At 47.6% G+C, this 12696-nt stretch overlaps 2 protein-coding genes across 15 annotated transcripts in view; one reads left to right on the forward strand and one right to left on the reverse strand.

Moving 5' to 3' along the window:
- LOC140395092 (transcription factor E2-alpha-like) overlaps nt 1–12696 on the forward strand; it is a 194826-nt gene that overhangs the window by 53843 nt on the left and 128287 nt on the right. The gene's annotated exons all lie outside the window — the stretch shown is intronic.
- Nucleotides 3922–9491, reverse strand: LOC140395749 (flap endonuclease 1-like). The gene is given in 4 exon segments (XM_072483907.1): nt 3922–4487; nt 4490–4976; nt 6417–6472; nt 9431–9491. Coding segments are annotated over 4 exon segments (1170 nt in total).

The raw sequence follows: 12696 nt of genomic DNA on the forward strand, positions 1-12696 counted from the left end.
TTTATTTTCTATTCAAATGTGATACTGCAGTGCAGTTGCTTTACGTTTGTGTGAAGGTATTGATGGATGCTTATGAGAGGATGCATTGAAATAATGTGTCTTGACCATAGTTGTGTTACAGTTGGGGAGAAGTAGATTGAAACAATTTGTTTTCTGTCTCTAGAGCTTGGATTGATTAATGGAGGGACCTATTAGTTGGGTTGTAGTCTGTGGATGAGTTGCAGACATCTTTCTATTTATTTGGGCAACATTCTTGTTCTGGGATGTAACTCGGGTATTTGGGGATGAATGATACAAGCCAAGTGGGTTTCTAAGAAATGAACTCCATGGCATTTCCAGGTTTTAGATGGAGATTGAATATTAATCTCTCAGATTGAGAGTTGTTCCCGCGTGTGTGTTTGAAATCTTGATATGTCATTTTGGTATCTGGGCCAATCCGAAGATTGTACAGAAAATAGCCATTCAAAACCAACAGAACTGGGAGAAGATGCTTCAAGGAAGGGAGGTAGGGGAAACTGTTGTTGAAAATTTTCAGATTTATATATAGAGCTACCGTCAAACAATAAAAAAATTTAATGTAGCTGTAAATTTTCTAAGTATTAGGTGGTGTGACAATATGGTTGGAAAAAATTTCAATGCTCTTATTGTTGCCTTACAAGAGAAGAAAGATTATGCAAATAAAATAATTTACCAAATGAAACTGTGCAAGCATAGTTGGTATCCATTACTAACTGATTAAATACTTTTGAGGTCAGTAATTTAAAGGAGTGGCACAGTGGCTAGCACTGCTTCATCAGCATCAGGGACCCAGGTTCAATTCCAGTCATTGTTGATTATCTCTGTAGAGTTTGTTTGTTCTCCCTGTGTCTTTGGGTTTCTTCTGGGTGCCCCAATTTCCTCCCATAGCCCAAAGATGAGCAGGTTAGGTGGATTGACCATGCTAAATTGCCTATTTGGGTCAAAAAGGTTAGGTGGCATTACCCGGATAGGGCAGGTGCGTGGGCCTATGTAGCGTGCTCCTTCGGAGGTTTGGTGCAGACTCGATGGCACCCTTCTGCACTGTATTGATTCTATGACAGCTTAGGAGGACAGCTGGACACCTGAAATCTACATGAGTCAATTCTTGGGCAAAAGATGTCAACAAAAGGCTTGTGGTCGAAGAGGATTTAACTTTCAGTCAAATACTTATTTTTTCATAGCTATAGCAAAATGGTTAAATATCTTTTAATTATATGGGATACAAAATAAAGTACCTTTTGTAAAAAAAAAAAAGTAGTGAGCCCATAACTTTTAATACCTGCTGCAGGTGGTGATTGCCGAGCTGCCTCTTACTTTCATGTAGTAACAGAATTGGACTAAGTTTTTTACTTTGGTTTTCCCACTGGATGTGGATCCAGTTTTGATAACTGATTAATGAGTTTTTTTTTAAACAGTTATGCTGGAGTTAGATGTGCTTTTTTTTCCTGCTAACTCTTTCAGAGTAACTATCAGGGTAAAACTGGCAGAACCATTCAAAGTTAGCAATTTAATGGCTTTGACCGATTTATTCCCAGCCCACCGCAATTATCATGGGGCGGTTGGCCCTTCTGGACAACTGCCTCGTAAACCCTTACATGGGAACATCTGAGAAGGTTTACCCCAGTGCATCAATGGGGTACCTGCCAAATGTGGTGCTGGGGAACCAAAAAGTTATGGGCTAATATTTTCCTCTGTTATGACCAGGTGAAGAGGCCGCATTTTCCCTCATTTGACTGCAACAGGTTTTTTTGTTTAAAAATGGGTACCTGCCAGTGCAGTGGGAGCGTAACTTTTTATGTATGAGATCATAAAAGCACCAATAGGATAGGCTTTCTTGAGCTTAACAAAGGGGTTAGCTTTATTATACTTGAAGCGATCTAATAAAATAATAGAATACGCACCGACTTCCGCACACACCCATACATGGCTCAAAGTTTACCAGATAGGCTGGAGAAAGGAGGAGGCAGGAGGGACTCTTATTTGGTTCTTATCCTTAAACAATTCTGCAGAAAAAACATGCTTGAGGGTAGCTTGTCTATGGCCTTCCTCTCCACCAGTCGGGGGATGTAAAAAGAAGAAATTGTTGTGTATTCCAAAGGTCACTTGATTCGTGCATAGGTGTGGAGTAGGCCATTCAGCTCATCGAATGCGATCTGACATTCAAAACAATTGTGGCTGATCATCCAATTCAATGCCTTTTCCCCCAGGCTAGCTCCATATCGCTTTATAGCATTGGTATTTAGAAATGTGTCAATCCCTGCTTTAAATATGCCCCCTCGGAGATAGAGAATTTAAAAGATGCTCAAAACAAATTTCTGAGAAAAATTGTAATGTCTTGGTGCCAACCTAGCCAGGTCCCATTGTCTAAGCATACGTCTTTATGGCACACGTTTGAGTACCTCGGGTGATTGCCTGAGGTGCTTTGCTAATTAGACAAGAGATACGAGTCCTTCATGCTCTCCTGAAGTCATATTCTTTGGGTTTTGCAGAAAGACTGACTCCAATGATTTGAAATGTGGAACATATAGTAAAGCAAATTGGCGTTGGCCACCTTGGGCTGAGGGTTCAAAATGTTTTTTAAAAGTCTGTGGCTCTGCATCAAAGGCAATCGTAGAATCCCTATAATGCAGTGATATACCTTCAATAAGCACACGACGAGTGATGAATGTAACGGAGGCTTTAATACACCAAACAGCAAGCCTCCTGGCCTTTGACCCAAACTGGGTCGGAGGCGGAGATTAGCCACCTTTATACATGACCCTGAGGGGAGGAGCCACAGGCGGAGCCAGCCTGGGCAAGCCCAGGCATGTACAGTACAACGCAATGCAATACAATGCAACCCCTGTTTAAAAAAGAGTCCAGCGGGGGTGAAGTGGTCTTAAAGGTCAAGTCTGTCGGGGGCCTTGACCTTCCACCGTGATCGCCTTTGTCCCGGCTGTGGTGTGGGCACTGGCGTCGAGACCTGCGTGTCCGAGAGCGTGTTGTCTTCTTCACCCAGATGTTGAGTTGGTGAAGGGGGGTGTGGTGTATGGGCGGAGGTGGGGGTGATTGTCGCCGGTGGGCCTGCGGGTGCTAGTTCGTGAAGTAAGTGGGCAGGGGCGGGGGAAGACTATGTAGGGTCGGGGGTGGTGGTTGCTGGGGAACCTGCAGGTGCCAAATCCCAAAGGGAGACTGTGTCCTGTTGCCCGTCCTGATGTGCCACGTGGGCATATTGTGGATTGCATGGAGGAGCAGGACCTTCTCGACGAGGGGGTCGGTTTTATGGCTCCTCTCATGCTTCCGGAGAAGGACAGGCCCGAAGACTGTCAGCCAGGATGGGAGCGAGACCCCGGAGGTGGATCTACGTATCTGGGTGTATGAATCTGTCTGTGCTCCCGGAGTCGAAAAGGCAGGCCGTCTCGTGCCCGTTGATCCGGATGGTCATCGTAGACTTCACGAGGTGGTGCGGCCGGGACTGATCGAACGTGATGGAGGCGAGCTTCGGAAGGCGGTTGGTTGGCCGGTCGGAGGTAGCGGCGGCCAGCGTACGGTCGGGTGAGCTGGGCTCCTGGGAGGCTGCGGGGTGGTCCCAAGGTGGCGGCCCCCACGAGTCGCGTGTGGTGGGTGGCAGCGGTGATGGCATCCAAGATAGTGGCCCCATGGGTCGTGCGTGGTGAGAGGCAGCGGCGATGGCTTCCAAGATGGCAGCCCCCTTGGGTAGCGCGTGGCGGTTGGAGGATGCGTTAAAGATGGCGGCCCCCATGGGTCGCACGTGGCGACCAAAATTGAAGATGGGCTGAGAGTCAGTTTGATGCCTGTAGTTCTCAGTGACACCGTGTCTCTCCTATTCTCTCTGGCAGGGGTGTGGGGTGAGGGGAGTTTGGGGCTTGGGACACGTCCAGAATAACCTCCGATCGTCCCGGCTCATTTCCCCTTTTTGAACTTGCTGCCGGTTTTCGCTTTCTTCTTGGCTGACCCTTTGGGCTCAGGTTCCTTGCACTTGGCAGAAGTTAGTGTGACCTTGAAGAAATCGTCCAGCCGCCCCTGGGTGCTGGCCTGTCGGCCCCTCAGCAGCTTCTTGGCCCCTTTTCTGATGCGTTCCTCACTGAACGGCTTCTCTGTGCACATGAACCTCACCAGCTCCTCCTCGTCCGCTTCCAACCACTTCAGATCCACCGAGTCAGTATCAACTACCTCAGGCTCCAGGAAGAGCTGGCGGGCCTCCTTATAGAGCCAGTCCTCCGGGATCGGGTACTTGCTGCTGTCGATGTTTTTGACAATCTCCTCGATGTTCTTGTGCTGTCTGATGAGCTCAATAGCTCGTTTCGGTCCAATCCCACAGATACTCTCACAGTAATCACTGCCCAGCAGAATGCACAGGTCAACAAACCGGTCATGTGTCAGTCCTGACTGCTGCAGAGCCTTGCTCAGGTGGAACTCCTGAATGGGCAACTTTTTGGCCTCACTGGCGGTCATATGCCTGAGCAGGATGGAGGTGCGAAGGTTAGAGCGTCCATGTCCTCCGTGGCTGCTCCGTAGACCTTGCCGGCTTTCACCAAAGCCGCACAACTGGCTTCTGCTTCACAGGGAGCCTCGATATATGGGATTCCCATAAGCTCCAGCAGCCGCTTGCACTCGTCGTTGTGCTGTTTGGTGACCTTGACCAACCTCTTGTTGAACTTCTCGATGTTTTCCACGTCGCCTGTCTCCTGAGCCTCCGCCAGCTGTTTCTCTGCTTCAGCCCATCGTTCACTCCTCTTGGTGAGCTCTCCGGATTTCAATTGAGGTGGTTTCCCATCGAAGACGTAGACCGGCTTAATTCCGTTCTCGATCATCCGGATGGTCCGATAAAACATTCCCGTCAGGTAGCTCGTTGTCTCGCCCTCCTCATTCTGCAGTACGTTCCCATCCTGTCTCACCGCGATCAGGAACTGGTAGGTGCTCATTGACGCATCAATGGCGATTTTGCAGCCCAGGTCCTCCAGGCCAAGCAATCAATCTCTGAGCGCCAATCCCCGGTCCTCCGGGCCAAGCAATCCAAATACCACATGCAGAAGGAGGCCATTCGGCCCATCACGCCTGCACCGACCCTCTGAAAAACCACCCCACCCTATCCCCGCAACCCAACCCAACGTTTTGGCGTGACCAATCCACCTAACCTGTACAACTTTGAACTGTGGGAAGAAACCGGAGCACTCGAAGGAAACCTATGCAGACATTGGGAGAATGTACAACCTGCATGCAGTCACCTAAGGTCGGAATCGAACCTGGTCCCTGCTGCTGTGAAGCAGCAGTGCTAACCACTGTGCTACCATGCCACTGTGATCTCGTGGATTTCAATTTTTGTGCTATTTTTCTTGCTTTAAAACAACTGTGAAGTGTTATTGGACAGCTTTACTGAAATAAGGTGCAATTGGATTTTTTTTTGCCCTAAATTTAGAGTACCCAATTCATTTTTTCCAATAAAGGGGCAATTTAGCGTGGCCAATCCACCTACCCAGCACATCTTTGGGTTGTGGGGGCGAAACACTGGGAGAATGCAAACTCCACACAGTGACCCAGAGCCGGGATCGAACCTGGGACGTCGGCGCCGTGAGGCAGCAGGGCTAACCCACTGTGCCACCGTGCTGCCCTGCAACTGGATTCTTAATGGTGTGCCAGGTCATGAATGCTAAAGAAAGTCTGGTCCTTAAAAAATGTAATTTTATATTTGTGAAATATCAAATTTCTCAATTGTAGAGAGCAATTACACACTTTTAAAAAAAAGTTTGATATTTCATGTTTATGTCCCAATTTTTAAAAGGTGAGTGATGAAAATGCTTGTTATTTCCTGATTTGAAGACTATTGGAATTCTTCAGTGTATTTCACTTCTTGATGACATCATTGTTGCTGGATGCCAGAATGCAACTAACCTCTGGAAAGTTGGCAATCCACATCACTAGGAAAAACTAGAAGCAGAGGACACAATCTCAGACTAAAGGGACGATCCTTTAAAACTGAGATGAGGAGGAATTCAGCCAGAGGGTGATGAATCTGTGGACCTCTGCCTCAAAAGGCTGTGGAGGCTAAATCACCGAGTGTCTTTAAGACCGAGATAGATAGGTTCTTGATCAAATAGGGGATCAGGGGTTATGGGGAGAAGGCAGGAGAATGGGGATGAGCAAAATATCAGCCATGATTGAAAGGTGGAGCAGACTCGATGGGCCAAGTGGCCTAACTCTGCTCTTGTGTCTTATGGTCTTATCACAGCACTTGCTGGATCTTCTTGTGCAGTTTTTTGCGCTAGCAGTCATCAGCAAGTGGCTCACTTCACTGACAGCAAAATCTGGACCAATAACATTTGCAAACAGTGGGTAAATGCCAGAAGAGCAAATATCACATGATCTATCCAAGCATGGTTGGCAAACCTACTACTTACAATTTTTGAAGGTGGAGTCATTTGAGCTCCAGCTGATGCCAGTAAATCCAATATAACTGTAATATAATGGACCGTGGTGTTTACTTCATAACCATGTCTGGAAATGTTTGTTTTCCTTCATCCAGTAGCATACGGATTTAAATTTATACTGAGTCTTGGCATGGCTTTTTAAGAGTGTCAAAATCTCACCCATAGTAAACTGCCTCATGGCTATTTCTGAAATGTTCTTGCTTCTGGAGTATGTTTCTTTGCGATCTCAGTGTCTCATTTTTTTACCCTGGTCATAGTATGGAGTTTTGTCCATTTGGAAGCTAGGTTATTTTTGTGGAACATTACCTGTGTGTCCAATTTGCTCTAATGGAATGCGGCAGCTCGATGTGCCACATCCCACTTAGAAATTCAAAATTCCAGTTAAAAGCTGAAACGATGACACAGCAAGATTCTCCTCTTTAAGACTTTTAATGTAGCAAAATAATTGAAGCACTAGTGACTGACACACTGGGCGAAATTCTCCCCCAACGGCGCGATGTCCGCCGACTGGCGCCCAAAATGGCGCCAATCAGACGGGCATCGCGCCGCCCCAAAGGTGCGGAATGCTCCTCATCTTTGGGGGCCGAGCCCCAACATTGAGGGGCTAGGCTGGCGCCGGAGGGATTTCCGCCCCGCCAGCTGGCGGAAACTGCCTTTGTTGCCCCGCCAGCTGGCGCGGAAATGACATCTCCGGACGGCGCATGCGTGGGAGCGTCAGCAGCCGCTGACAGTTTCCCACGCATGCGCAGTGGGGAGAGTCACTTCCGCCTCCGCCATGGTGGAGGCCGTTGCGGAGGCGGAAGGGAAAGAGTGCCCCCACGGCACAGGCCAGGCCACCATGGGGGCACCCCCCGGGGTCAGATCGCCCTGCGCCCCCCCCCCCCCCCCCCCCGGAGCCCGCCCACGCCGCCTTGTCCCGCCGGTAAATACCTACTTTAATTTACGCCGGCGGGACAGGCAATTTCTTGGCGGGACGTCGGCCCATACGGGCCGGAGATTTGAGCGGGGGGGCCCACCAACCGGCGCAGCCCGATTCCCGCCCCCGCCGAATATCCGGTACCGGAGACTTCGGCGGGGGCGGGATTCACGGCGGCCAACGGCCATTCTCCGACCCGGCGGGGGGGGGTCGGAGAATGTCGCCCATTTTCTTTGTCAGCAGCTTGTATTTTAAACTACAAAATCAACTTTTTAATTTAGCTCCCAAGGGCTTACTTTGATCTTTTCCTTTCCCAACTTCTTACTCCAGAACTGTGATTCATAATGAGTTTTCGTGGAGCCCTCCTTTTAATACAAGCTCGGTGAATCTTCCAGCTTTGCTTTAACTCGTCATTAATTTGGTCTTTCCAATCCAGCACGAGCTTCCACCCACATGTGTGGTAAACCGTAGAGACTTTTGGCCTCTAACTGCTGTCTATCCCATACCTTGGCAAACTGACATCTGTATATTTTCAGGTATATCGTAGAAATCTTTCTTCAAAGTCCATGCGGATCACATGGGCACTACATTCAGGTAGAGTTGCTGATTCGCTATCCTTGACACTTCAATGTTCTCTCCTCTTGAAAGTAAATTGACAGATTAAAGTACTTCTGTTTGAAAACTGATAACCTTTTTTGGAATTTAGAGACTCCTACTCTATCGCTATTAGCACAGGCTGCTGTCAGTGTTTCCAAGTGTATACACCTTGTACCACCTTCCCTGTGGTCCCTTTAATCTATCAATCAAACCACCTGGGTTTTTTGTTAGGCAGACACCGGCCACATAACCCGCTTCATTTTACTATAAATTAAAGACAGTGTCTCCAATGTTAGTACCCTTCTGGGGTAAGGGAAGGGGGCATGTCCCAAATCGATCCCAGTGGGATCGGACACCGTGCCGTTGGCATAACACCTGCAGTCTGGCCAGCTGAGTCAAAGGAGTCCAAGCAACTTACACTGCTAAATGTATGTTGTATTCCAGAGCTAGGTATGCTAATGTATAGGCTCTAATTTTCTTTCCATCACGTGGCTGACCAAGGATCTCCCCCACTCTACTGCCTAGTGTATGTTGGAAGAATTTACAAGTTGATACTTGACCTGTTTGGCCACGTTATGAACACTCCTACCTTGCTAAGTCCTGGGGTGCAAATTAATCCAGGAGTTCCTGGCTCAGAGGCAAAGCCATTATCCTCTGTGCCTCAAGAGGACCATCTGATAATCCAGAACAATCTTTAAACCTCAATGTTGAGTAGGCCAGGAATGGCAAAATAGCATTGTTGTCCTTGGAAGATGGGCAGATAGCTCAGCCTGCTTGGTGCTTAGAACAGAAACTGTGCCGCCATTTTGCAACAGCTGCATTTATGTTTCTTTGTTGTATTAGGCACCCAGGAAATTCCCCTCTGTGTTTTGCTGTCTGTAGCACCAATGCTTGAGTGAGTTACGTTTCCTCTGGTGAACTTGCCATCAGAAGCAATTTTGCTAAGTAAGCAATATTTAAGTACTTACATTGATTTCAGCCAATGACCAAAAAGGTTAAAATGACATTGAGGACCTACCCTCCCCCATGACCTTGGTACCTAATGGAGGACAGACACAGCAGAGGTGGTGGCACGGTGGTATGCAGTCGGGAGGGAGTTACCCTGGGAGTCTTTTTTTAAATTTAGAGTATCCAATTATTCTTTTTCCAATTAAGGGCCGATTTAGCATAGCCAATCCATGTAACCTGCACATCTTTGAGTTGTTTGGGGGGGGGGGGGGAGAGAGAGAAGAGGGAAGAGGAGGAGGAGGAAAGAGAGACCCACGTAGGCACAAGGAGAATGTGCAACTCCGTACGGACAGTGACCCAGGGCCGTGATTGAACCCGGGTCTCAGCGCTGTGAACCACTGTGCTAACCACTGCACCACCGTGCTGCCCTATGGGAGTCCTCAACATCGACTCTGGACCCCATGAAGTCCAATGGCCTCAGGTGAAACATGAGCAAGGCAATCCCCTGCTGATTACCACGTACCGTCCACCACCAGCTGATCAATCAATGCTCCTTCATGTTGAACATCACTTGGAGGAAGCATTGAGGATGGCAAGGGCACAGACTGTCTGGGTAGGGGACTTCAAGTCCATCGCCAAGAGTTGCTCGATAACACCACTATTGACTGAGTCCTAAAGGATATAACCACTAGACTAGGTCTGCGGCAGGTGGTGAGGGAACCAACAAAAGGGAAAAAGATACCTCGGCAACCTACCTGCAATGAATGCATCTGTCCATGACAGTATTGGTAGGATTAACCATCGCACAGTCCTTCTGGAGACTAAATTCCGTCTTCACATTGGGGATACCCTCAATCATGTGTGGCACTACTATCGTTCTAAATGGGGTAGATTCCAAACCGATCTAGCAACTCGAAACTGGGCTTTCATGAGGCGTTGTGGCCCATCAGCAGCAGAATTGTACTCGACCACAATCTGTAACTTCATGGCCCCGCATATCTCCCACGCTACCAAGCCAATGGATAACCCTGCATTCAAGAGAGAATGCCAGCAGCAACACCAGGCATGTGGAAAAATGAGATGTCAACCTGGTGACTCTATAAACCGAGGAGTAAGGACTATTTGCATGCCAAAGAACATGAGCAGCAAGTGATAGACAGAACTAAGTGATCGCTCAACCAACAGATCAGACCTAAGCTGCGCCGCATCCAGTAGTGAATGGTGATGGACAATTAAACAACTCACTAGAGGAAGAGGCTCCACAAATATCCCCACCCTCAATGATGGAGGAGCCCAGAACATCATGTGCAAAAGACGAGGCTGATGCATTTGCAATAATCTTCAGCTAGAAGTACCGAGTGGATGATCCATCTCGGTTTCCTCCAGAGGTCCTCAGCCTCACAGATGACAGTCTTCAGCCAATTCGATTCACCCCACGCAATATCAAGAAATGGCTGAAGGCACTGGGTGCAAAGGCTATGGGCCCTGACAATATTTGTTAGTAGTCCTGAAAACTGCTCCAGATGCGCCCCTAGACGAACTGTTCCAGTACAGCTACAACAGCGTCATCTACCCAGCAACGGGGAATCTTTCCCAACTATGTCCTGTACACGAGCACAATAAATCCAACCCGGCCAATTACCGCATTATCCATCTACTCTCAATCATAGTAAAGTGGTGGAAGGGGTCATCAACAGGGCGATCAAGCAGAACTTACTGCTTACTGATGCTCAATTTGAGTTCTGCTAGGGTCACTCAGCTCTTTATCTCATTACAGCCTTGTTCAAACATAGACAAAAGAGCTGAACTCCAGAGGTGAGGTGAGAGTGACTGCTCTTGACATCAAGGCAGCATTTGACCGATATGGCATCAAGGAGCCCTAGCAAAAGTCAGAGAATCAGGGGGAAATTTCTCCATTAGTTGGAGTCACACCTAGCACATAGGAAGATGGTTGTGTTTGTTGGAGATCAGTCATCTCAAGTCTCGGGACATCACTGCAGGAGTTGCTCAAGATAGTTGGACCTAGGACACTGTCCACAGCTGCTTGATCAATGGCCTTCTTTCTAACATGAGGTCAAATGTGGGGATGTTTGCTGATGATTACACAACGTTCAGCACCATTCACGACTCCTCAGCCACTGAAGAAATCTATGTGCAAATGCAGCAAGACCTGGACCTGACAAAGTGGCAAGTAACACCCGTATCACTTAAGCGATAAGCAATGACCATCTCCAATAAGAGAGAATCAAAACCTTCACCCCATGTTACCATCATTGAATCTCCCACTAGCCATATAATTTCTCTGGCTACAAGAGCAAATCAGAGGCTAGGAATCCTCTCACCACTTGACTCCCAAAGCCTGTCCACCATCTACAAGGCATAAGTCAGGAATGTGATGGAATATTCCCCACTTGCCTGGATGAGAGCAGCTCCATCAACACAAAAGCTCAAAACCATCCAGGACAAAGCCCATTTAATTGGCATCCTTTCCACAAACATTCATTCCCTCCAGTAACAGCAGTGTGTACCATCTGCAAGATGCACTGCAGGAACAGCTAAAGCACCTTCAGCGGCACCTGCAGCGGTTCAGGAAGGCAGCTCACCACCACCTTCTCAATTGTAATTAGGGATTGGCAATAAATGCTGGCTCAACCAGCAATGCCCACGTCCCATAAAAATAATTTTTTAAAAAGGTCTAGGTATAACAACTTTTATAGTGCCTTTAACATAGTTAAACATCCCAAGGGCAGGAGCATTATGAACTAAAACATGACACTGAACCACGCAAGGAGATATTTGGGCAGATCATAAGATCACATAATTGTTACGGTGCAGAAGGAAGCCATATGGCCCATTGTGCATGCACCAGCTCTCCAAACAAGCATCATGATTTAGTGCCATTCCCCTACATTTTCCACATGCCCCTGCACATTGTTTCTATTCAAGCAATCATCTAATGTCCTGATTGATCCTGCTTCTACCACACTTCCAGGCAGTGCATTCCAGACCCAAACCACTCGTGTTAAAACGTTTTCTTTTCTCACTTCTTTTGCAAATCACTTTAAATCTGTGCCCTCTCATTTGTGATCCTTTTACAAGCAGGAAGAGTTTCTCCCTATATACTCTGTCCAACCCACTCAGGATTGTGAACATGGAATCATAGAACCCAGACAATACAGAAGGAGATGATTCAGCCCATCGAGTCTGCACCGACCATCTGATGAGCCTCCTACTTAGGTCCATCCTATCCCCATAACCTGACCAAACCTTTTGGACAATAAGGGGCAATTTATTATGGCCAATCCACCTAATCTTCACATTTTTGGACATCCCTGTGAAATCTCCTCTTAGTCACCTTCTCTCCAAGGAGAACAGTCCCAACTTCTCCAATCTATCCTCCTAATTGAAATTTCTCATCCCTGGATCCATTCTTGTCAACCTCTTCCGCACTCGCTCCAATACGTTCACATCATTCCAATGTATGGTGCCAGAGCTTGGGACCGAGACAGCTAAAGGTGCGGCCACCAATTGTGGATCAGTTAAAATTGGAGATGCATTAGAGGAGCAAAGGTTGAGGATTATGGGACTCGAGGAGATTAGAGATGGGGATGGAGAGGCCATGGAAAAATTTGAAAATGGGGGTGAGTATTTTAAAATCAAGTGAATGCTTGATTGGCAACCAATGTAGGTAAGTGAGCACAGGAGTGATGGGGAACAGGAACTTGCTTCAGATGACAGCACATTTTTCTTACAAGTGGGTATACTCAGAGGCCAGGTCCACAGCTTTTG

The sequence above is a fragment of the Scyliorhinus torazame genome, chromosome 18 (assembly GCF_047496885.1).
Source record: "Scyliorhinus torazame isolate Kashiwa2021f chromosome 18, sScyTor2.1, whole genome shotgun sequence".
In the NCBI taxonomy this organism is placed as follows: Eukaryota; Metazoa; Chordata; class Chondrichthyes; order Carcharhiniformes; family Scyliorhinidae; genus Scyliorhinus; species Scyliorhinus torazame.